Source organism: Apus apus, chromosome 8 (genome assembly GCF_020740795.1).
Source record: "Apus apus isolate bApuApu2 chromosome 8, bApuApu2.pri.cur, whole genome shotgun sequence".
NCBI classification, from domain to species: domain Eukaryota; kingdom Metazoa; phylum Chordata; class Aves; order Apodiformes; family Apodidae; genus Apus; species Apus apus.
The window spans coordinates 8,688,229-8,714,091 of NC_067289.1; the positions used below are offsets into that span (position 1 = coordinate 8,688,229).

Here is a 25,863-nt window from a genome sequence, read left to right on the forward strand (position 1 = left end):
TGGAAAATGATTGTAGGAATTCAGACACGGATAAACTGGCAGTGAAAAATGTGTTGTTACTCCACTTCTCCACTAAGCCAAAAGTTGGGGGTAATGGTAGAGCCTCTGGTTTATCTTTATGTAGACTTTTTTCATGCTGTGTGTGCAGTGGTATTGGTGTTCTTATTTGAGTGCTCTTACATGTTTAATTTTTATCGGTGGTTTAAAAATCTAATGGCGTACTTGGGAAATTGATATTTTTGTCTCTTTGGTAGTTAATTTGCAGATACCAAAGTTGCTCAGAGGGATTCTGCAGTAGTAAGGTGCTTTATCCATTTCTTTCTTTCTTTCTCCAACACAAATGTGAAAAAAATTGATTGTTTGGCATTAAATGAATCTGTTAAATGCTCTAATAACTGCTTGTGAGAAGGAATGGAAGCAGTGTATTGACACTTTGATAAGTCAAAGTGCCTAGAATTAGTAATATGCTTGGTTGCCATGAGCAGTATAATGTAGTGGGAAGAAAAGGAGACATGTAGCAGCGCTGGATTGTGTGGCTGGTGTAGCCATTACTTAGTTGAATGACTTGGAATAAATGTTTTTATCGCACTATTTTCCTCTCTGTATTAGTAGTAACTGTGGTGTTAACTTCTTGGGAACTGCTTTCAGGTTGGTGGACAATATTTTTTACCCTAAATCTCTGTGTTATTACTCTTATTAATAGAAGGTGTATTCATCAATGCATTGAATATTTAATCTGTCTTGAATAAGGCTTTTTATATATGTAAGAAAAATAAGTCTTAAAATGTTTTCAGTAGGAAAATTTCTAAGATGCAGAATTGAGGTTTGCGTTTTCACCTGATTTTAGTATCTTGGCTGATTATTTGTGTTGCAGGTAATGGTAGCTTTAGTGTTGCTCCTGAATTAGTGTTCAGCCCATTTTGTTTTAGTTTTAGTTTTCACCTGTAGCGAAGGTTTAAACTCCAGTTTGTAGTCCATGCAGTTAGTCTGTGCATTGAAGGTCACAGAGCTTTTTGGGAAAAATGAAGCTGTTTGTTTGTGATTGTCACTTACTTTAAATTCCATGTCCTCATCAGTGTTACTGTCTTTGTTTCACTTAGAAAGGAGAAGATAGATTTACAAACCTTAGCCTATCACTCCTGCAACATGCAGTGGTATTTCATAGAGGTGGGGCATGGAAGTACACAGAAGAGGTTGATGGCAAATGGTCGTTTTTTTACACCTACTTACCATTACCTTTTTAGAAATAACTGGATATATCAATGATCCCTTTAAGATCCCCAGGAAATGTCAGATGCTTCTGTCTAATTTAGTTCTGTGCTACCACTAGGTGTGTTGTTTGTTTTTTTCGCACTTGATATAAATGGGCCTATTAAGAGGAAAAGTTAATGTTTTGCAGACTTTCCTGGGTAATTAAACTATCCTTTGTCTCAAAATGTCGTTAATATAGTAGAAAGTTGCTCCTTAGGGTAAAAGACCTCTTTGGTTCATGTAATTCCTGCCATAATAATATCTGGGTGTCTAACAAGTACATAAGTATATATCCAAATGACGTGCCTTCTGGCTCCCTGCTAAGGAGGTACAAGTGTCATTTTCCAAGTGTCTCATTGGGATGCGAAGGACAACTAAAACTCCTTTGTATTCACGGGAGTGTTTAAAAGCCTACATCCAAAATTTAAAGTTATTTAGGCTGCGGCACTTGAAACCACCAAGGGTGAGCTCCAAAAAAAGTAGTGAGATCCTTAGTAGTGAGAGCAGAAGGTTAATCCTCCAGAGCACAGTCCTTCTGATCCCAGGGTACCGGTGACGACCAAGTCACGGGGTGTTTCACTTGTGTCAGTGCTGATCTTGGTTTGCCTACAGACAAGTGGACTGACAGGCTCCTTCCCCCGCTCCTCCAGCTGTGTGTTCCCTCTCTGTGGTGGCATTCATGATTATCCATGGTTACCCCGTTGGAGATAGCAAAAGAATAACTTCTTTTGTAGTGCTAATTTTCTGTTGATTTAGGTGCAGGCAATGACTCACCCTAGGTTTAAGTAAGTACCAAAGTTGATACAAAGGGAAATCCACCCTTCTGCCCTAAGAAAGAGAAGGTTTAAACTGGATCAACAAGCTAATCTGACTCATTCCTAGCTACACAGGCACTTGTGTGTTGGTACAATGGAGGGAAAGAGCTGGATTATGTTTTGGAGATGAACAGTCTTGTTTTTATTAGCAGCTCAGCGTTAAATCTGCTTGAGCCTAACTGAAACCATACCCTCAGGCCATGCACTTCAGGAGCAACCTTGGCTGCCCCATCGATCTGTTAAATCCTTACTTTGGAAACTGGTTTGTCCCAAATAATGATGTGCCTTTTCTAAGGGTCTATGTGTGTGCTTGTGTACTTTTCAGAAAGACACTTGTGCACAGAAGTGCATGAATTGCTGTCATGACAGGAGTTCAGGTGTGGATTTACTTATGCTGAGGCTTACCAGGAGTGAGTTGTATAAGCAGGAGTGGAAGTGCTTTAGGTGGCTCCAATTGTCTGCATGAGTTTGTGATCCCCAGCAGTGCAAATGGAAGCACTTAAGGCTGAGTATTCACCCAGGTGGGTCACAGCTGAAGGCTCTACAGCTGTCTCAGCAGAGTAGTTCAAAATTACCCTAGATGTGCGTGCACGGAGTTTTTCTCCCCACGTCCAGAAAAATCTGTGTCCTTTTGAGAGAAAAGCCATCATCAGTAGTAATTTTGGTCTCCCACTACTATACCTCTTTCTGTGCAAGCTAATAGCAGTTCACACATAAGGCAAAGTCCAGGAGATGGCTGTTCAGGATTTGGAGGGAGAAATCAAGGACTGGAGATGATTTGGAAATTAAGTTCATTCTGGGTCTGGCTACTTCAAAAAGTTTTAGGAAAACCTCTAGCTGAGTATAGGTCAGACCATTACAGCCATGCAGTACCTATTTTCTTTGATCTTTCTATAGCAAAGACTTTTTTGTAACCCAGACAAGCCCTGCATGATCAGGTAGAGCTGTTGAGGAAGGTACTGCTATGCCGACTCTCTCAGCCCATCTTCATAGGAGAGTTGCTCCAGCCCTCTGGTGATCTTCATGGCCTCTTCTGGACTTGCTTCAGCAGCTCCATGTCCTTCCTGTGTTGAGGGCTCCAGAACTGGACACAGTACTCCAGGTGGGGTCTCACCAGAGTGGAGCAGAGGGGTAGAATCACCTGGCTTAGCTTCTTTCGATGCAGCCCAGGACACAGTTGGTTTTCTGGGCTGCAAGCACACATTGCTGGTTCATGTTGAGTTTCTTATCAACCAACACCCTCAAGTCCGTTTCCTCAGGGCTGTTCTCAATCCATTCTCTGCCCAACCTGTATTTGTGCTTGGGATTGCTGTGAACCACATGCAGGACCTTCCACTTGGCTTTTTTGAACTTCATGAGGTTGGCATGGGCCCACCTCTCGAGCCTGTCAAGGTGCCTCTGGATGGCATCCCTTCTCTCCGGTGTATCACCCACACCACACACTTTGGTGTCATCAGCAAACTTCCCAGGGGTGCTCTCAATGTCCATGTCACCGACAAAGATGTTAAATAGCACTAGTCCCTGTACTGACCCTTGAGGAACCCCACTTGTCACTGATCTCCACTTGGACACCGAGCCATCGACTGCTTCTCTGAGTGTGACCATCCAGCCAATTCCTATCCATTATGGGCTTTGTTATATTGTATTGAGCACTCAAATTAGTAGTTTTTATTATGGAGTTATCAAGCAATACATGAAGATGCTAAGTTATTTTGTCTAATGAAGCCTAACCCTGTAAAAGACCTTTTTATCTGTTATGTGGATATTAACAAATCAGTTTCTTTTTGCAAGATTTGCTGATAAGAGAAATCTGGTATGTACTCCTGTGACTACAAATTGTTGCCTGGGATGTTTTTTCCATGTGGGTATCTTGAAATCTCTGGGTTGGAGTTCGATTTTGCTCAAGTAGTACATGTGAGATCATGGAAGTCAAGAATTGAGGCGTGTGTGTACCATGGCTACTTACCTCAAGCAGCAAATTGCTGGGTCACTGAAACTGTTTTCCAGAAAAGATTATCTGCCTAAGAGCTGAGTAGCTGTGTAAATAATAGTGTTTGCAGACAGGTAATAGGCACTAAGTGTTTACATTTCCTGCGTATTTTGAATGTGAATTGCTGCACAGGTGTTTAAATGAGCCTTATTTCCACAAATGGCAATAATACAACCTTGATGTGTAATAGAGCAAAGTCAGTATATGTAATAATTACTATTTTATGTAGTCTTTTTAAAAAGCGTCCAGGAATACTTATTACTCTGGCTGAAATGTATTCTCAGTGTACACATACAAAGATACATAGATACACAAATATAGTGTATTTTTTTCCACTCCAAATAGTAGAACCAGTGTTCCACTGGAGGACACTGGGAAGTCACAAGTTTGTCAGGAAGCCACGGTGTGTGGGTGGCTGAATTTAATGCTGTTCCAGCCAGCTCAGTTGTGCTGTGTGTTGTTTGCTATGTTCACTTCGATGTCGTTGGGCCTAGGCTCTCTGAAGTGATAAATTGCCATGTTAGATGAGCGAAAGATTTTTTTATAAAAAGGCCAAGTGAAAGAATGGCAATGTGTTCTGTACTTGCAGTATTTTATGGGACTTTTCCATTTCTAGACTCCATGCAGTTGCCTATGATAGCTTCTGTTGAGTCAACTGAGACAGGAACATCTTGTATCGGCTGTTGTACCTGTACCTACCATGATGAGAAGTTGCATAAGGTTTCTTTTTCTTGTTAATTCATGCTTTCATTGTAATTATTCTAAGCAGGTCAGTTAGTAAACACATTCCTTTACGGATTTTTTTTTCCTCTTTTAACAGAAGTTTTCTTCTAAAACTAGAGGGTATAACAGTATTAGTGTAAGTAGTGTGTGTCAGGCAAAATCACTGATTATGTATAAAGCAGGATCAGTCCTGAAATCTGCTGGTTTACTTCTGCAGATGCATGAGCGTGTGTGCTGGTTGCTTCTTCTCATCGCTGTTAAAAAGAGTGCAATGTTTGACTTGTGGTCTTATACTTCCATCTTTGGTGACTGCTTTCAGAAGCAGAATTGCCTATAAACTGAACAGCTCTTACATGTGTGCAGAAACATTGGCTTGCACAGTTTGTGGGTAAGCTGTATTGGTGCATAAATCAGCAACTCCTTCCTCCAGGATTTCATCTGCCAACCTTTCCTGCATCACTAGTTAGGGTTTGAACACTGGTTCCTCAAAAACCCCAACAGGCTTATGTGGAACCAGAATGAATGCATGTTCTGTAAGACCCTGAGTAATTACGCAGGAGTTACCAAAGAAAAAAAATCCTGTTTTGTAAAGGTGTCTGCTTTCCCTTCACTGCCCCAAAATGTTTTGTTTACTTGCCCTCTTTTTCTGGTCAAAAGCACTCAGATACTTCCAGAATTAACAAGGTGACTACAAATTGTATTTCAATGAAGTTTTAAAGGCCCAGTATAGTATTTAATGAAGTTTTTCAAAAGATGGGGTTTTTTGTTTGTTTGGTACTTTAAAAGGCAGAATATTAAACAGCAAACAGTGCATCCCTTTCAAGTCTTTAACATTTTAGATAACCTGGAAAATTTCTGTAAAACTTTTGGTCTTCAGATTAGTTCTGCACATTGATTATTAATTATGTATTTTCATTTTTAGTTTTTAAAATACTGTACAATAAAATTTCCAAATAGCAGTTGTTACAGAGAAAAATGCATGTGCAAGCATTGTACCTTAATGGAAACAATCTTCTGCTTTTACCATGTCATTAAACATGGGGTTTTTTGGAGGTTAAATAACCTTTTATTAAGAAAACAAACCACAAAACCAAACCAAAACCCAAGAATGTTCTGTCATGTTCAGCTGCATTGGTTTTGCTTGCAGCACAAGGAGAAGGTACTTGTCTTACTGCTAGCACTCCAGTCATAAGTTAAGGTTAACTTCTGCTTCTACATTGTCATCAAAATGTTTTTATTGGGTGATTAGTGATCCATTCAGTTGAATTCAGTTTTGTTCTTCTGAGAATGGCAATGATAAATCTGTTGGATGAAGGCACTTCAGACTGCAAGAATACATTATCTTTGATGCTTACCTGGAATTTTTCTTTTCAGCAACTAGAAGAAACAGGTTAAATGATTTAGGACGCATCTTGCCTTCTACGGTTTACAAGGGAAGAGGTGAAGCCTTTACATAGATTACTTGCAACAGCCTTGCTTTCTTGAAGGAGAAACTGAAATAATTGGCAGTTTACTCAGGGTAACAGATGGACATAAGAATGAAAAATCTTCTCTGAACCAGGGTGACATTTCACAGTATTTCCCCTTAGTCTGTCCTGTCGGAGTGTTCCTGAGACCCCTTCTTGGAGTGCAGCCTTTATGAAATGTTTGGCATAGCACAGTTAATGATTTGCAATTCCAAGCAAACATTTTCAGGTTTGGGGGTTTGGTGCAAATCTTCAGGTAAGCAGAAGCTGAGAGCTTGTCATGAGACCTTGGCATGATTATATTAGAAATGGTGGAAAAGGTTCCTCTCTCCTTCTGAGGTAGTAATAAAGCTGTTGGGATAACTGTAAAATCAAATGGGAAGCTGCTATTCTAGAAGGGCTCAGTGCCTCTCTGAGAAAGGAAGGTTATGAAACCCAGAGAGAATATTTTTGTACAGGCTGTTGTTTGTCAGACAGTGAATTTCTTTGGAGAAAAATTTTCCAAAATGTACTAAATCTGTTGCCTTCAATTTTGCTTATAGGAGTGTTCACTTAAGTTCTGTTTATACTTTGTAGGCACAGAGAAGTTCTTCACCTTGATAAGGAGAAAAAAAAGTGTGTCCCTGAATCGGGATAGATGAAATTATAGTACAGTGTATGACTTTTTGAAAAAAGTAAAATTCAGTTGTTTGAATTCAGCTTTAAAACATCATGTTCTGTGCTGCTATCAACAACATTATAATTTTTCAGGACTGCTCTAGCTTATTGGCTGGCACATTATTTCCATTAAGTATCCTTCAATGCTAGGCTAAGAACCTAAGTCTCTTTGAACGATTACTGAAGTTGCCCTTTGGCCTAGGTAAGGTTTTTTAATTTGTCTTTAGTTTTTGCCTTTGATCTGAAAATTAAAGTATATACACTTCGATTTTATTTACTTTTTAGGTTTTAAATCCCTTTACTCCTCTGCTGCTTGATCCAGTAAGTCCCTACTGTGAAGAGCTCCTACGCTTCTTTGAATACATGTCTCTGGGTGCTTTGCAGAATAGCCCTTGATGTTGCTTGGTTCCTTCAAACTGCCTGCAGGGTTAATGATGAGGGTACAGCAGCTTGTTAGGGAAGAAGTTGATGTGAAATATTTTTGCTTGGGATTGTAGAAATCGTATAATTTAGAGAAAGATGGAATTAATCTCGTCCTACAAATCAAGGATATTTGATTCATCTGTTCCCCAAGGGACCTATCAATCTAAGACTCAGGAAGCAATGTTTCTCTCCATCACTAGTGAAGGATCTTACATGATTTAAATGTCAGTCTTTTCAACTAAAATTTATTTTCACTAGGGTTTTCAAAGAGTCAGTGAATGTAAAACATCAGCAAAGAATGATACAGTAATTGGCAGTGTATCTTATGGATGAAAATGTATTTGAGAGAATTATCAAATTTTGCGTCTTATGTACACATCATTATTAATAACTTGAATTATGGTCTTGCTTTTAATACAGTTGTATCAATACATTTTAAAAGTTAACTAAGTGTACTTACAGTTCATTTTACTTTTATGTGCAAAACACTGATTTATAACTGGTAGCCGTTGCAGAAATCAGTCTTCAGTCATTATGACAAGTGTCCCTGTTTTCCATTGTGATTTTAATTATTTTGTTGATTTTGGTTCTGATGTTGTAGATAGATGGAATAATTTCTTACCTCTACAGTAGAATACATGAGAAAGTTGCATTGTTGTGTGCTTTAGATATGATAAATGATGCTTTAAAAAAGTCTAGTTGAATATCCTGGCATCGTTAGCGACCTTGGAAAAAAATGTTCATTCATAGTGTTGTTGCTAGGATTTTGGGGCTATTTCTAAGCTATTTTCCAGTATTTACCAAATATTGGTTATTGTCATATTTAGGTGACAAGTGTGCCTATTGCATACTGGTACTGAGGCTGAAATCATGGGACTGATGGAAAAGTCCCTAGAAGGAAAAGAACCAGCCAAGTTGTGTTGCATAAAGGGCCTTCATGGAGGAAGGTTACAGCTTTCTTCCCTTACATAGTTGTCCCAGCTTGTATGATGTCTGGAAAGCATTTCAGCAAACGTAGTGATTGGGCTTCCCAGGTACAGAGTGGGGACTTTGGATGTTTTCTTGGGGCTTGTGTGGAGATTGATGATTTACAGTCACAGGTCATAAAGATTGCCTCGTGAAGATACAGGCATGTAGGTGTATTCTGATGTGGTGGGAGAGGATCTTTAAAATTATATGATCACTTAAGATTTTCAGACAAATGCATGCCATTCACATGCCATTTAATTAAAAATCCAGGTCCTGAATTCCTTAGGTTCTGTGTTCTGTAGTGTCCAAAGAAATAAAAATATTAGTACAAAATAAAAATACTAGTATTTTCTTTTCTCTTTTTAGGTACTTTCGGATCCCTGTCTAATTGATCCATGTTTCTGAACTCTTCCTGGTAATCTTCACAAGCAGCCAAAATGAAGCTGAAGCATGACATCAACCCTGTTCTTCTACAGTTTATAAACTTTATAATCTTGGTGTACTCCATTGTCACATACATTCCATGGTACATATTTTCAGGATCAAGGCAGGCTGTAGAAAAAGCCAAGCAGGTTAAAGCTAAACCTGTGAATAACAAGCCTGGGAGCGCGTACAGATCTGTTAACAGTCTGCATTGCTTGGCTTCAGTTTTATATCCTGGGTGTGATACACTCGATAAAGTTTTTAAATATGCTAAAACTAAATTTAAGGACAAAAAACTCTTGGGAACACGTGAAATTCTGAAAGAGGAAGATGAAATCCAGCCATCAGGAAAAGTTTTTAAAAAGGTAAGTCTTTTTGCAGTCTGCCCTCAAAAATTTTTTTAAGGTGTGTCTGCTTTCCTTTGCAACACTTACAGTCCAGTAAAGCAAATCAGGTGGGCTGGGGCAAGTGTCTCTGTTTAGATTGAGTAATCATGAAAACAGTTAAGTTACCAATTCCCAGCTTTTCATTAGTCAGCATTTAAAACAAATCTAAACCATTTTGCATTCTTGAGTAGGTATCCTTTATGGGTTCAGCCAAGAAAAGATGCAAATGTTTTTGGAATTGTTTTTTAATATTTAGCTGATGATGTAACTGGCTTTAAAGTTTTCCTTTTAGGTGAATTTAAAAAAAGTCTGCCTTTGTTTTCTGAACTATAATCAGATAAATATAATAAAATTAGTAGATGGCTATACTCAGATGTTCCTTTCCAGTAAACTTAATTGTAACTTAAGTATTTACTGCTTTTCCGTGTGAATTCAGAGCTTATATAAAATTTTTGTTTGGAGAAGAATTGCACAGACTTTAATTGAAGGAGTCTTTTTGTTTCGTTTTTCCTTTCAGTCTCCTTTAAGGTGAACTACTTGTCTGCTCATCTGTAATCATGGGGTGTGTGGGAGCTGTCATTTCAATACAAAACTCTTGTTTCAAGGGTTTGCCTTTTTATAGTCTTTTAGTTCAGGCCTGTATTGTCAGTTGCTGCACTTCATTGTTCAGAGGCATTGAAAAGTGCAGTTTGACCCCGTGAAGCGAGCATTGACAGGGTCTGCATGTGTATGTGGATATGTGTTCAAGGTCTGCACTTCTGTGTCAGAAGTTGTTAACTACACACTATAAAGACAACTTTTAGTTAAGATTAATTTTCCTGCAGAAGAAAAATGTAATGCTTAATATAAAAAAGAATTCCATAAGTACTACTAGTTTAAATTCTGATAGAGAAGTTATCACCTTTAAAGTAGAATTTTGTTAATATCCAATAAGTGGCAAAGTTCAGTTCTTTTTGTCTTTACAGAAGCTTTAATTTTTAGTGAAACTTAACTCTCAGATGTGGGGTTAAACTTTTCAGTCTGAAGGAAAAGCTGGGAGAAATGGGTACATAGAATCTTTCTTGATGCACATTTTGTTGCCTCATTGCCCTATAAAAGAACAGAAAGTTCACATTGTACAAAGTAGGGTTCTTAGAACAAATCAGAATTTTGGCTGCCCGTGTTCTGTGGTATGTTTTTTTAAATGTAATTAGTAATGTAAGGCTTAAGAACTTAAGAGTTTTAGCCTTTTCCATTATGCAAGCAAAGTGTTCTCAATATTGGAAAGCTAAAGAATGTTGATGTTGACCTACTTAAGTTACTTGCGTCCAAGTATTTGGACTTAGAAATTGCTTAAGTTAGGTAATTTTGTCTAAGCTTGTCACAACAGTTCATTATGGTTGGTTGCCATACTTGCCCTCCTGGCATTTTGTTCCAAGTTAGGGCATTATCACCTAAGTCTACTTAGAAGTTTTTCCAATGAAGGAATACAGTGTTTCCTAATACCTTGTAACATGTGTTAGCAAGTGAGGAAAATCAGGGACTTTCATGAGACACGTGTTGATTCTAAATGTCACATTTCTTTTCCTTTTTTTATTTTGTCTTTCATAACATGAATCCTTATATTGCCTGGTTCCCTTTAGTAAAGGCAACTTGCTGAGATTTATTTGATGCAGTTTTTTGAAAGGTGCATAATGATTTTAATTCTTAGATATAATGCATGCAATTTCTATACCTCATAGATTGCCAAGCCTGTTAATTATTTTTTTTGCTTTCTGAAATTGAACACAGTGTTGGAATGATTGACGGATGTTTCTCAGGTCATATGCAAATCAGAGGCAGATCTGGATGTGTAGCTCATGGGTCTGTGTGTGCTTAATTGCAGTACCTGTTAGAAGATGTCTCTTTGCAAATTGCAATAGGCCTAATTGCAATTAGCGTAATTAATGATTCATTAATGGGGTAAATATATAGCAAAGGAACATACTAAGCTGCTGATTCTTAGGAGTAATGTGTGCTCACACTTTAACTAATACTGTTTAAAGCTTGATATTTGAGGTCAGATACTACTTTACTTTATTCAGAGAGTGATGATATCCCAGATAATACGTAGTTCCTTGAATTTTTATATTACATTGTTCAAAAGATAGAGTTATTCTTGTGTGGTTGCCAAAGTAGCAGAAATCCATGGATGTTAATAAAATACACATACTTGCTTCTGCTTACTTTGTTGCATTTGATATTTCACATGTAGTTAGCTTTTCTGTTTCCTTCTGTAGTGTCCTTTAATAATGCGTTCTTTTGGGTTATTCTGGGGGGTTGGTTGGTTTGGGGGTTGGCTGGTCTTGTAGCTGATACTGAAATTTACTGTGAAGTTGCAAGAAGGTTCTTACCATGCCAAGTCATTGAGCAGTAAGAGTAGTTTATGATGTTGAAAAACATGGAGTAAGTAACATTTTTACTTACTGTACTGTGGTGGTTCACAGCAGCATTCAGCTGCAATTACTCTTTTCATGTAAAAAAGGTCAAAAATGAACATTTCAAATAATCTCCTTAGTATTATTTTTAATATACTTTCTACACAGAAATGTATTTCATTTGTGTTCACTGTTTTCTAAATTGTAGTCAAGGTTCTTCAGTCTTACAAGCTACTTTTAGGAAGACCTTGAAAGGCAACTGAGGTCAGGTAGTTCAACGACTCTACATGTGCCTGCAGCATTTTTTGAGAGCACCTTCGCACTAAAAATTTAAATGTGGTTGCCCTAAAATCCAGAATAAAGAAATGTTCACCATGTAGCATGTATTTAGCCTCTATACTCTGCTGAATTTCCAAATATTAAGAGTACTAATATTTTAATATTCAATCCTCTAAATAACTGACTTGCAGTTTAAGTATGTTTAAAAGCTGGTGCACTAGAGGGCAGTATTTTTCCATTTAATGTAGTATTTTGAAGTAAACATTCAGAGGTGCTGTACTTTCTGACGCAGTATTTGGTTTTTTCTGTCTGTTTAATAATTTCTCAATCATCTTGATTTCTTGGGCCCTTCCCTTGCAAACTCTTGGACTACTTTCCTTACATGTTTAAATAAGTTATCTAGCAGAAATAAGTGCTGAAAGTTGTAAAATTAAATTCAAAATAGGATGGCACTTTACATCAGTCTTTAACAGTGATTTAGAGTAGAAAATGAACAATGGAAAACAGCAGTGAAAGCTACTGAGGGAAAGGCCAAGAGGGGAGATGTGTTTGGAGACATCCTGAAACATAAAGGGAGATGAGAGAAACTGTAACTTGCCATGTGTTCCGCAAAAGAAGCAGATAGGGAAGTGCAGAACAATGGGACACAGAGGCAGTGCGTTAATGTGTCGTAGGGAGGGAATAGAGGAGAAACACTGGGTATGGGGATGTTAAATATATTGAAGGCAGTTGGAAAGTAAAACTCAAAATAGCTGCATTGAAGAACGTCTTCTCATCTGTGTTCACGTCAGTGTTCCTTCAGAGATACGTTTCAGTATATAGAAAAATAACTATAACAGTGCTATACTTCCTTGCTGTGGTTTTTCTAACCTCTTAAGAAAGGAAAGCACCACTAAGGCCTTCTTCAAGCACTTTATATCCATCTTCTCTAAGATGTGAAGATAAATTATTTAAGAGCATAAAAATGAAGAAAAAAAATCACATGCTATTCAGAAAGATGAAATTTTGATCCTCTAATACTTTATTACTTTAGCTTTAGTGAGTTATGTAGTGAATGATGTTATTTACCAAACCCTGTTCATTTATGGATTGGCAAACTTACCAGAAACAGTAACAAGAATCTGCTTGTATTTCTTGGCCTGTTTATTTGAGAGCAGCAACCCTGAGGACATGTGGTAGGTAGAGTATGATGGTGGAAAAGGTGTTGCCTGATTAACTTCTATAAATTGTTTTCAGCTAATGTGCTCATCAAGAATTTCCAAGACTGCCAAAAAAACTGTTTGGGGGAAGAATGTCCCAAATTGCTATTAAAATTCCAAGTTACTGAAATCTGGGTGGACAGGAAGAGGTGCAGTGTTTTCTTTGGAAGCAGTGGAAGTTTGCCACACCAGGGGCATCTTGGTGTGTCAAAACAGGAAGGAACTCACAGGTCCTTCTCCCTGGGGGGCCTTAGGTCTGAGTGCAGGTCCTGTGTGTGTGTGTGTGGGCAGGCAGCTCTTCTGCTGTGATCCTCTCACCCCTTACAGCAGAGAAATTCAATGGGCTCCTTCTCCAGAAAGTTTTCTGCCTCCTAAATCGCATATTTCCAAATGAAGCTGAGTTTCTGTAAATGCAACAGGAAAACCTGAGCAAATATTTGTGTGAGAAAAGTTTATTTTCTGGTGAAATTGTTAAATACTGTTATTGATGGAAAGTACTGGGTTTCAGTTTTGTTAAATTGTGTTTTCCCATAAAATGTCTGTGGAATTTCCAAGTAGCTGCATGTACTTCTGTTCTGAGTTAAGAAAGGTTTGTCCTGCTGAACGGGTAGGTTCATCAGCAATATGCAGCAAGGCTGTAGTAGGTGCAACTCAGTTAGCCAAAAGTAAACTTCAGCAGTTTGAAAAAGTGTTTTAATAAAGTAAAATTACTAGATTTTATTTTCCTGTTAGACTTTGAGAGAGATTTTCAAATTGATTCAATCAAGGAAGTGGATGTGGAAAGTCTCATTAGAAATGTAGCTACATGCCAAAAAGTTCTTAGTCCTTATACCCCACAAGCTTGAAATTTAGTTAAAGTTGGTAAATGAAATCTGGAAAACAGAATGGAGGAAGGAGGGAGTGGATTGTTTTTCTAGTGGTTTACTTTTTTTTTAATTGCTTGCATTTCTTACTAAGGTCTGTAATACTTGACTAAGTAGAAAAATTGTTATGGTGCTTGTATAACTAGACAGGTAAGGTATAATAATTTAAGTATGATTTTTCAGTGCAAAAAATCATCTTTGTACTATATCTGTACATGAAAATTTCTAGGATGTCATCAAAGAAATCTATTGCTCTGTAAGAAAATAGTTCTGTGAAGTGTAGGTGCACACCTAGAAATCTAAGACAGGTAGTGAACTGTAAATTCAGATCCAATTTTACTGTGCCCCAGCTTTCCCATATAGAAGAATTGTGAAATTGCTTAACTCTTTCCACATGACTTTTCAGTAATGAGATTTGCCAGTAATTTCCAGTCTGCCCCACTTGTTTTTAGCAGGAAAAAAAGGCGAAAAGATTACTTCTCTTCCCCCTGGCATTTGTTTCCGAACAAAGGCAGAGGGATTTCACAATTTCCTGAGGTCCCACTGATACACTGTGTTCTGGATTCCAGTTTCCCTGAGTTTTTTGTTTGGTTTGGGTTTTTTTGTGTGTGTGTGTTTTTTCTAAAAACAAACACCTAAGTATCACTTTTGTGTAGCTGAATCGTAGCCCAAATATCCAAGAAAGTAAACATAGAGTATGGATTGTATTCACTAGTGCTTGTTATCCTTTATTAAAAATATAACAAACCTTTGTAAGAAATCTAAAGGCACTTGGGTCAGTTAACCTTGGCCTTTCAAACTACGAAATGTGGTGGGAAATGATATACTTCCTAATGTGAAAACAGAAACAGGTGCTAACTTGTGTGGAGATACTGCAGTATTTGTGTTGGAACTTCCACAATCCCTGCAGTTTTTGGCAAGAATATTACTCGTGATCTTGAATAAACTGCTTGTAGAATTTAAGCAACTTCAAACATCTATGGTTTCTTCATGTGGATAAAGATGCACTAGGACATGTTAAGGATTTTCATTTTCTAAATTGAATTTATTTTTCTTATTAGGTCATCCTTGGCAAGTACACCTGGCTTTCCTATGAAGAGGTATATATTAAAGCTGTTAATTTTGGAAATGGCTTAGCAGTACTGGGTCAACAACCAAAGACTAACATTGCCATCTTCTGTGAGACAAGAGCGGAGTGGATGATTGCAGCCCAGGCCTGCTTTATGTGCAACTACCAGCGTAAGTGTGCATCTTTCCTCCAGTATTCATGTCTTTTGATCTTACAACACAATTTGAAAACAAACCTCTTTCTTCACTTTAAACACTAAGAAAACTTCTTAAAGTTTATACAGAGGGTTTAAAACTACAAGTGAAAAATACTACATAAGGTTGGGACTGTGCACTTTGTCGTGTTGTGCCTTACTGAAAGGAGAAATGTGTATCTGCAGGTGGAGTAAGTTTTCAGTAAGTGTATCTTGTTCAATGAATTTGAGAGAGGTTTATTTCTTTTAATCTCAAATCAGTGCAGATTCCCAAGTTACTAAAAACAAACAAACAAAAACCACACATTAATTCATTGACTCAGTTTCAGAAGTTGACCTCAAAGGTTCTTCTGTGCCTGTAATTTTTGTTTTAACTGAATATTTGGTCAACTCCTTAATTGTGATGTTGGTTAGAGTTTATTGTATTATTATTTCTAAAAACTGAAAAGGAATGACTAAGTCCTGAACTTACTTTGGACAGCTCTTTTGAACTAAAGGTTTGCTTAGTAACTCCTTTTCGAAACTGTAAGTCATTCTTTGACTCAAACCTTAGGTTGAGACTGATAATTTTTTTAGACTTTTGTGTTTTTCTTTCTTCCCTTTGCCTCTTGACTGTCTCATAGTCTGTTGCATGTAATTTAGTACATCCTGATTTAATCTGAATGCTGATTTGAGACTGCTCAAGGTCAAGCTTGAGTCCTTGGTGTTACTTCAGAAACCTTAAGACTGTGTTTAGTTTTGGTGAGCTATTCAAAGTCCATCTCACTGTCCTTTTTAGGATCTCTTTTAATCATACACCAACTGGATTCTTAACCCTGGCAGTGGACTGAGGCTTGGTTCTCTGACGTGGATGATTCTCTTCATTTTCTCATGGAGTGACTCTAGGAAAAGTGTCTTTGGAGCTCATCTGTGCCACGGCAGTCTTGGTCCTGTGCTGTCTAGCTCCTTATCCCTTACTCTTCTGCTATTTTATTGTGGAGACCACCGACTGTGTTGGGGCAGAGCTGAGCCTGCTCGAGAAGGAGAAGGTGCTTTCTTGGCAGGATGTATTCACTGAGCAGTTGGAAGTGCCCTTGAGGAGTGGCAGAATAGGACAGAGGTGTCCTTACACAGCTTCACTTCGCAGCACAGGCACAGAGAAATGCAAACCTAAGTCTATTCTTCTTTCACTCGGGTTCTGGAGAGGGCCACAACTGTGTTTGAGGTACATCTCTGCCACAGTGGAAGGCTGCTCTGTGCCCTAGCCCAGACTGAACCTAGGCACAAGGGTACGTGTAGGAGCTCTAGGCTTGTTTTTCTTGCTGAGAAACTTCCTGAGTGCTGATCTCAGCTTGGTATAGCAATTGTTTTCAAATGTCGTCTTCATCATCACTCCTTAACAAGTCATTCACCTAACTGCAGGCCCTTGGGTCTGTGATGTTCTCAGGGGGGACATTTCTCATTTTCCCACAGGGCACTCTAGAAGCTGTTATTTCTCACAGGCTTTGGTCTCAGGTTTGCCACCTTTAAGAGATGGGCTGTAAAAGCTGGATGTGCAGAAATTCCTGATTTATTACCTAGCTACACTAAAGATACACATAATTAGATTTTTTCGATTTTGGAAGCAAGCCTAACAAAATTGTATCTAAAATGGTTACTCTCTGCTCTAAACATGATTGTGATCAGCAGGACAAAGTTATCTGACAGCCCCTGGGGAGTGATACTGAATCCAGTACTGTTTAATGTCGTTATTGAAGATCTGGATGATGAGACAGTATAGACGTATCAGGTCACAGCCCATAGCATGTTGGTGGGAGCAGGCAGTACAGTGAAGGGCAGAGCTGATGTTCAGAGGGGCCTGTCAGCTGGAAAAGTGGGCTGTCAGGAACCTCATGGAGTTCAGAAAAGGCAATTACAGATTCCTGTCTGTGTGCTGGAATAACCTCATGCAATGTTATGGGCTGAGGCACAACTGGACAGAGAGCAGCTTTGCAGAAAAGGACCTGGGGGTTCTGGTGGATAATGATGCAGTGCCTTCTTGCAGTGAAGACAACAGCATCCTAGGGGGTAGTAACAGAAGTGTAGGGTCCTTCTCCTCTAGTTGAATGGTAGTGGAACCACATTTAGAGTACTGTGTCCAGTTTTGGGCTTCCCAGTAGAAAAAAAGACTTTAATACACTGGAGTGAGTCCAGCAGAGGGCTGCCAAGATGCTGGAGAGGTTGTAGAACATGACATACGAGAAGAGGCTGATAGAGTGGGGTCTGTTCAGCATGAAGAAGAGTGAGTTGAGATCTTGTTGCTGTCTAAACCTATCTAATGGGAGTGCACAGAGAGGACAAAGCCAGACTCTGCTCAAAGGTGTGTTTTGTTAAGACTGGAGGCAACAGACACAAGTTGAAACACAGGAAAATTTGATTGATCCTTTCTTCAGTGAGAGGTTGCTGCTAACTTGCCTGCCAGAGCAGAGATCTGCACAGACTGTTCTCAGACAAGATGCTTGTGTTGCTTTTAAACTACATAGATTCTATGATTCTATGTCTCATCATACACCAGATCAGTTCCCTTTCATCAGTTTTAGGATTGGTTAGATTCCTAGTGGCTATCCTGGGACTTCAGTGTAAAGGCTTGTGTCAATTATTTTTCCTTTGGAAGTGAAATGCACTCACAATTCCTAGTAAGATTTCGTAATTTGAGGGGGGGGGGAAGAAATCTGAGATAGTGGATGAATGTCGTGTGTAGAATGGTATGCCTGTGTTTTTGGTTTTGTTGGATTAATGTTTGAAGTTCTGTTATTGAGACGTGCTCCGGCACACTGTCTGACATGGCATTTAGCATCTAGGCTGTATGTCATCTTCTGTGAACTTGGCTGACTTGTGTCTTGGCAGAGATGACATCATCGTGCAGCATTCAAAGAGTCAGTTTGCTGGATGGATTTTAACATTCAGATGGTGATGAAGTAATGTGGCAAGATACTGCTGAATGACCTATAAGCGTTCTCAGTTTCCGTGTTTCACAGCAGCTGATTGCTGTGGGAGTGTTGTGATGTTGTCTCTGAAATGTATTAAATCTGATGGTCCATATCAGAACCGTTGCCAAGAGAGCAGGTTCATCTGCTTTATGCTTAGTGTTGGAGAGAATGCCTTTTGTCTACAGTTTGGAAATGAGGGAAGTAATTCTTACGTTATGGATTACTTGCACAAACAAGTGGGTTTATGATTAGAAATACCTGCTTTATTATAAGTTTTACACTGTTTGAAGCTAAGTCTTGTATTTGCTGGAGGTTGAGTCGGATTGCTATTTCAACAGTGGAAAAAAGAAGTACTAACATGAAAACAGATTTTCTTCCAAAGTATCTCCTCTTCACCTGTGTGAAGAGCTCTTCACCAGTGTGGGCAAATAAAACACTTGAGTGTACAACCAGCTAATGAAATCAATAGAAAAGGTTATGTTTCATTTTTAAATCCTGCCTTCTGAAGCTTGAGTAGAAGTGGTTGTGTCAGAATTGATTTGTCTGAAGCCTTTAGAGGTATGCTTGGCTTTTTTGATGTAGTTTGGGTGCTGAAATATTGAATTTAACATTTTAGCTTTATTGAAGTAAAAGGCAAAAGTTCTGTTTGCTTCTTTAGGGCAAGGCTTTGTTCTTGTCTGTCAGCTGGCAGATTTAGTGGTGTTGAGCTTTTTTATCAGACTTTAGAGCAGTGTTCCTAGCAGAAGTCCAGTATCAAGGGTTCACTTGTACTGTATCGTGTAAAGATGAACACGAAAGTTAATCCCTTCAGTATGTCTTCAAGAGGAAAAGGAGAGAAAAACTTACCTAAACTTTCAGATTTGCCTGAAAAAGTTTTAGGTGCCAATGTGGAGAGGTGAGAATTTCACAAATAATTTTTTTGGTCTCCATGACATCAGTACACCATCATCTAAATGGTGTAGCTTGCTGGCTCTGTCACACAGCTCTAAGTTGTCCTCGAGGTACTTATTTGTAGATGAGTAATTAACTATATGAATGTAGAGATTTCAGGGATTGTGCTTTTCTTTCCAGGCGGTGCGTTGTCTTGGTTGTGCTTCTTGGCCTGGGGAATCTGCATTTCTGCTAGATGTTTATAGAACAGGGGTCACTGCAGTAAGTAGAGAGAGCTCGTGGGAACTAGTAGAGGCACTCTTCTGGACTTTGCTCCCACCAAATTAAAGAAAACACAGTGCATGTGTGTTTGCCCTGCAACAGTTCTGAACTATGATGGACTGTTTTAACAAGGAAAAAATAAGTAGAGGTCAACTATTTACTTTTCTGTGTAAGAAAAATGCTTTTGAGTTCTTCCTTACTATGCTGCATTGGGTTAGTAACTCCCTGGATTTTTAGAATGTAACAGTTTGATTTTTTTTTTTCTGCAGTGAACATAATGTAGTGACAGCCATAACATACAGTGGGGTGTCTTGTTTTAATAATTGTTTTCAAAATACTCAATTAAATCCACCCTAAAATAGAAAAGAAATTCAGGTACCTGATGTGAACAAAACTTCCAGCACTGATGTTACAGTTATTAATGATTGTGTTAACTGACCTTACAACTTTTTAGAGATGCCCTTACTTAGCATTCTGCTTGGAAAATAGGGAATTATTTTTTGAGAGCAATGCCTCTCTACCACTCGTCCTGTTTTTTTCTCATACAGTTCCCATAAAAATGGCAGCAAATTAAATATGATTTCAAAATTGTTAATACGAAGTAATTGTTTAACACTCTTGCTAATGAGCTGTCCTTAAATACAGGAATTGGTGTTTCTAATAGATGCCTAAATATTTAATTTCCTTTCTGTTCTATATTCTCATGTCAGTTAATTGTCTAATGATTGTGATTATTAAACCTTTATTATGTTGTTTTAAATAAATGGGAGAATATGATAGTCACAAATTTATTACTGAGTGTGAGACTTAATCTCATTATATGTTGCAGTGTTGTAATAATTTCCTATTAGCAGTCAATTGTAAAAGGCTAGTAACAGAGCATGTGAGTTCTGAAAAGAGAATCACATAAATTAAAGCTGTTTCTTTCCTGTGTACTAGAGGGCTATTAAACAGTGTCTTAAGCTGAGAAAAGATGCCTACTTTTAAAATTGTAAAAGCCACGAAGACAGAAGAGTAGATGTAGAAGACAATGACATAAAAATGGTTGAAAAATAGTAAGCAGTCACATAGACAGTGGTTGTCCTTTGTTCTTTCTGGCAGTAACTGAAAATTACGCTGTATTTAAATCCATGTAATATGTATTTTTTAAAGCATGAAATAATACTATTTTGATGTTAGTTGACAAATATTTTTACTGTTTTGCCTACTTTAGAATAGGTCTATCTTATCCCTTTCCTGTAAGCTATGCTTGAAAGTCTGAAAGAGTTTCACCATTTTCCCCCCCATTGTCTGTTCCAGTTGTTACTCTCTATGCTACTCTGGGAGGCCCAGCCATAGTACATGGGCTGAATGAAACAGAGGTGACCACCATCATTACTAGTAAAGAATTGATGCAAACAAAATTGAAGGTCAGAAAACTGTTCTTTGTCTCTCTCTTTCCAGTGTACCTGTTCATTGTTTTTAAAAGGCCTGGTTCCATTGTACAGAGCAATGATTTATTGCCTTTCTATAGGACAGATACTTCTTTTAGAGTAAGATTTACGTATCTGTCTTCATGTACAGAAAAAAACATAGTTAGCCTTCAGTGGGATTTATGCTCCTTGGTGACTTGTTGAGAACAGAGTGAGCAGTTTGCGCTATTGAAAAGCTGCAGTGCTGCCTGGAACACCCTTGCAAGAACTGCTCTGGTTTCTGGATGGATTTAGTGCCTGTAAGTTTAGGCAAATGGGAAGAACAGAAAAATGTATGAACTGTATATGAATTGCTAAATGTGATCAACCTCCTGGTTTATTGTTGGATGTTTTCCCTGCAGAGAATGGCTCTTGAATCTAAAGATGGGTGTTTGAAGAGTTGGAGCTGTTTTCCAGTGTGGGGGAGTGCTTAGTAAACACTGAGAACAGTCCAAAAACTTTTTTGACTTACTGACCTGGATCGAATACACAAGTGGAACAACTGAGCTGCATGAGTTTCATCACTATGTGTTTTGGGGGATCTAGATCTTTCACATAAGGGAGTTATTTTAACTAAAAACTGTGTGTTATTGCTGAATTGTAAATGAGAATTTCCCAGACCTTATTTTTTTAGTTACTAGAATGACAGTGTATATACAATACACGTTTATTTCGGCTTGCAGTAAGAGAATGGATTTCTTCTGCCAGAGATGATAATCATCTCTTCTTCCACTAAAACACTAATAATAATTTCAAAACTCACATTTTGTTTGGAATGCTTAGCTAGTGCTTAATAATGATTTTTTTTTTTGTATTTTTGCTAGCTGTTGCTTATTTTAAGTAGCATAGTAATGAAGGAGCAACATAAGAATTGTGAGCTCTATTGTCACTTTTTCTTCTCAGTGTTCTATGAGAGTGGAAAGTCAATTGTCTCTACAAAACTGCAGTCTTATTTGTGGGCTTTTCTTGAAATAAGACCCAGATCAGTAAATGGCTGGAAAAGTTTTTGGACTTGTAAGTGGAAAGTTCAATTAGCTCTGTGAATCAAAATGTGGAAAGTTTCAAGTTCTGCAGTTTTTTGAGCTAGACAAGTTTATCCTCTGATAATTCAAAATCTCTGATATTTTATGTCAGTGCTTATTTAATGTATACAGTAGATATATATGGTTTTTTGCCTTCTTGTTGACACAAACCTCATGTTTGATTTCTGAACACATGTTCATTTCCACAGGAAATTATTTCTCAAGTTCCACTGCTAAGACATATTATTACAGTGGATGGGAAACCAACAACGTGGTCGGAGTTTCCCAAGGGTGTCATTGTTCACACTATGGCTTCTGTGCAAGCTATGGGGGCCAAGGCAGAAATTGGTAGGTTATCTCTTCTTTTTGTTTGGGTCATGTCTTTTGTTGTCCTACTTTGACCCTTTCAGTTAAACTTGGGAAATGGCAGATCTCAAAAAAATAATGCAGCGATTAAACATTTATCATCTGCTTTTTCTTGAAATAAAATCTGTGGGTTCTTTGGTTTGGTTATGGTTGAATTTACAGTGTGTGTTTTTCGTTGTGTTTTTCAACAGAATAGAGTAAAATTATTTTAATGAAAACTGTCTTCTCCTCAACAAGCGTTGAAGAATAATTTTCAGGATAAGCATTTAGGCCAGGATAGGAACTTGGGAAGCATTCTTAGGATCAGACATATTTAAACTAGGTTATTTGGAGCTACCGTTAAGTTTTGTTAAATTCACAAATAATATGTAAAATAGCCTTTGAAATCTGACAGAACTTGGTCACTTGTATTTCATTTCTGGAAGTATCATTCTGCTATGTAAATTTATTTAAATTTATTTCCAGTCTACGTAACATTTTTAAAATTTGAATTCAGAATTTCTGGAGGTGTTTAAACTATGATGTTTTATTCTTGGCTCTGAAGAGCTGCTAAACCTTATATCTTAAGATTTCATTATGTTCTGTAGTTGCTTTTTGGTTCTTTGTGTTTTCAGAATATTTTTAAACGCTGAAGGCACAGGAATTTTGGTTTGAATTTTGTTTTAAGAGTAGGGTGGGTAGTTAATCCATCTGCTGTTGATGTTCAGGGGAATGACAGGTTTGCTCCCGACGCCATAACCTCTCCGTTTCTTTAAAATATTATTTTCCTTTTTTGATATACCAGTTTTAAGTACTAGTGAAACTGTGTATCAGCTCTCTCAGTCTAATGGGCTCTCCACACATTATGCATTCTCTTTTTTAACACAAATTACAGGAAACAAACAGCAGGCCAGGCCTGTGCCCTCGGATATTGCAGTGATCATGTACACAAGTGGATCCACAGGGGTTCCCAAAGGAGTTATGATCTCCCATTGCAATATAATCGCTGGGATAACTGGAATGGCTGAGAGGATTCCAGATCTGGGGTACGCATCAATGGTTTATTTACCAGTAAATAAGTCATGTAGTTGCATATGATTTTGGATTAATTGCTGTGTAAAATACTGGTTTGTATTGCCTATCTGGGACGTATTGTACTGTGTGCTGATGCTTGAGCATCTTCCAGTACTGCATTAAATGACATAACTTCATGTGCTGTTTGTTCTCTCATCTTCTGTATGTGGACAAGACCAGTACACAAAAGTTTGTGAGGCCACCTTGCACTAGGGTGCTTGAAAGCTTCCCTAAGCAGTATTTCCTTTCCTTAGGGTTGTCTTCTGTGGTTTCTTTGTCTCGTCCAATTTTTAATTTTGTCCACAGCGTTGCCTTTGCAGCCATAACACAGGGCTAGTTGTCTTGGGATGGGTAAACATCACACTGTTCATGCTTTAAACCTGCTGTATGTAGGACACAACTGTTGAAACTCAACCCATGTTATTTGGAATACATACTCAAGCTCCAAGGTATTTTTCTACTTTCTCTAGTTCTGTGTAAGCTCTGTAAATTTACCTTCATGAACTCATCTTAGGACTCTAGTGGGTACAACATAATCCTATCTTTTAAAAATCTTTTACAGGGAAAAAGACATCTATATTGGCTATTTGCCTCTTGCCCATGTTCTGGAGCTGAGTGCTGAACTCGTGTGTCTGTCCCATGGATGCCGCATTGGTTACTCCTCGCCTCAGACACTGGCTGACCAGGTGTGTTAGATGAAAGCTCTTATGTTAAAAAAATAATGAATTGCATCAGACCTTTTTAATATATCTTTAAAAATATTCCAACAAGTAATTTCTACAATGCATGAAATGGGGTGTTGGTGGTTATGACTGGCACTCTGGACTCATTTTAATTGTTAAAATAGAATTTAAATGAAAAGGATTGTTTGAAAGATGTGCTATGTCATTTTGTTTCTCATGTTAAAAATCTCAAATGTGTGTGCTAGTAAACTTGTTTTTTGCTTTAGTCCTCTAAAATAAAGAAAGGAAGCAAAGGTGATGTTACTACACTGAAGCCAACCCTAATGGCAGCTGTCCCGGTAAGTAACTGGAGGATAAATACTTAAAAAAATACAACTCGAATTTTAATTAACAAAATGAATGCAGTGATCATTTAAATAAAAAAGGTAGAATCTTTGTTAAGCTAGCTTAAAATAGTATTTTTGGTATTTATTTCTATGTGTGTCAGCATTTTTCAAAGTTTAAACAGCTGTGAGGATTAGGTTGCCATTTTAATGAGTCATTTATTGTTCATCCTAGTAAATGAATGGAATTAAGATACTTGGCAGCAGGTATCTTGAGATTAACTAGAGCTCCTGCTCAGATGCTTGTTTTCCTCATTCCTGTGAACATGGTGGAAGAGGAAGCAACTTGGGAGCAGATTGTCATCTGAAATGTTCTAGAATTTCTAGATCACGTGCCCTTTTTGTAATCCTGAATTTAGCATTTGTTTCTTTGAGTTAAAGTTAGTTTTTTCATGTAACTATAGGAAATCATGGATCGGATCTACAAAAATGTCATGAATAAAGTGAATGAAATGACTACTTTCCAGCGTAACCTATTTATATTGGCCTACAACTACAAAATGGAACAGATTTCCAAAGGTTACACAACCCCTCTCTGTGATAGGTAATTTTAATTTTATTTTTAATGGCATGAAAAAAACGATTAGCAAAGTTTGAGCTGTATCTGATTTTTTTTATTCTTTGTTTTAATGTTGACACTTTAAACATGAATTAGTCTGTAACTAAGTGTGCATTGAAACACCACTGTAGTTTGTGTGATGGTTTCAAGTATTTACTGATATAATAATTTAGGTGAGTGTTGTTTAACTTCCAACTGACTGGATATTATATTAATTGCATTATTTCCATCAGGACTTTAATAATGAATTGATACACTTCTTTGGTAAGATGGGAAGTCTATTCCTATAGATAACTGTAAACTCCACATTTTCACAGAAGGGAATCATAGACTATCTCAAGGTGGAAGAAACCCATAAGGATCAGTGTCCCAACTCCCAGCTTGAATTACACTAAAGGATAATATAATTGCAAAATTTATGCAAATTATTTTAATTATTTTTGAGGAGGAAATCACAGAGCTTTACTATTTTAATAACTATGTTCTCAAAACATTTGACCCATCTACAAATTAGAATGTGGAAACAAGCTTCAAAATCTATGTTTTTGCAAACTTAAATGTGCTACTTCAGAGTTTCCTTTAATGCCATGAAAGTTTATTTGAAGATGGTGGAAGCTTTCAATTTATACAAAATTAGGTACTCTTTTGTTTTTAAGCAACAAACATATGCTCCTGGTTTTGTATTTTAGCCTTATTTTCCGAAAAGTCCGAATGTTGCTGGGTGGAAAAATCCGCGTCCTGCTTTGCGGTGGAGCTCCCCTCTCTGCAGCAACACAGAGGTTTATGAACATCTGTTTCTGTTGCCCTGTGGGACAGGGCTATGGACTCACTGAATCAGCTGGAGCAGGAACAATCACAGAAGGTTGGTGTTGGTGCCTCCCACCAAGCGCTGTGATCTGTGCTGAGCGCTCTGCCTATGTTGTCTTTGCTTGCTTGTTTGGTGCATGTCACCAAGCATAGCTGGGGAACCCTGAGAATTCCTTGGCATCTTAAATTTATAAACCAGGAGGAGTGCTAATCCTTACACACAGTGCTAAAGCTTCTGACCTGCATATGAAATGAATGTTCTCATTTGTGACAGAGAAACCTGGAATAGTGTGGATGGGATCTTAGCATTATTGCACTTACCAGTTGAACTGAATAA

At 37.8% G+C, this 25,863-nt stretch overlaps 1 protein-coding gene across 2 annotated transcripts in view; it reads left to right on the forward strand.

The window, feature by feature from the left end:
- Positions 1-25,863, forward strand: part of ACSL3 (acyl-CoA synthetase long chain family member 3) — a 49,938-nt gene that overhangs the window by 9,968 nt on the left and 14,107 nt on the right. For both annotated transcript variants that reach the window (XR_007890186.1, XM_051626368.1), the window contains exons 2-10: positions 8,661-9,082; positions 14,902-15,079; positions 20,502-20,611; positions 21,885-22,023; positions 22,916-23,066; positions 23,657-23,780; positions 24,044-24,115; positions 24,565-24,704; positions 25,409-25,581. Coding sequence is in view for 1 of the 2 variants with exons in the window: in XM_051626368.1 (XP_051482328.1) it covers positions 8,732-9,082; positions 14,902-15,079; positions 20,502-20,611; positions 21,885-22,023; positions 22,916-23,066; positions 23,657-23,780; positions 24,044-24,115; positions 24,565-24,704; positions 25,409-25,581 (1,438 nt within the window). In the remaining variant the exon portion in view is untranslated. The remainder of the gene's footprint in view (positions 1-8,660; positions 9,083-14,901; positions 15,080-20,501; positions 20,612-21,884; positions 22,024-22,915; positions 23,067-23,656; positions 23,781-24,043; positions 24,116-24,564; positions 24,705-25,408; positions 25,582-25,863) is intronic.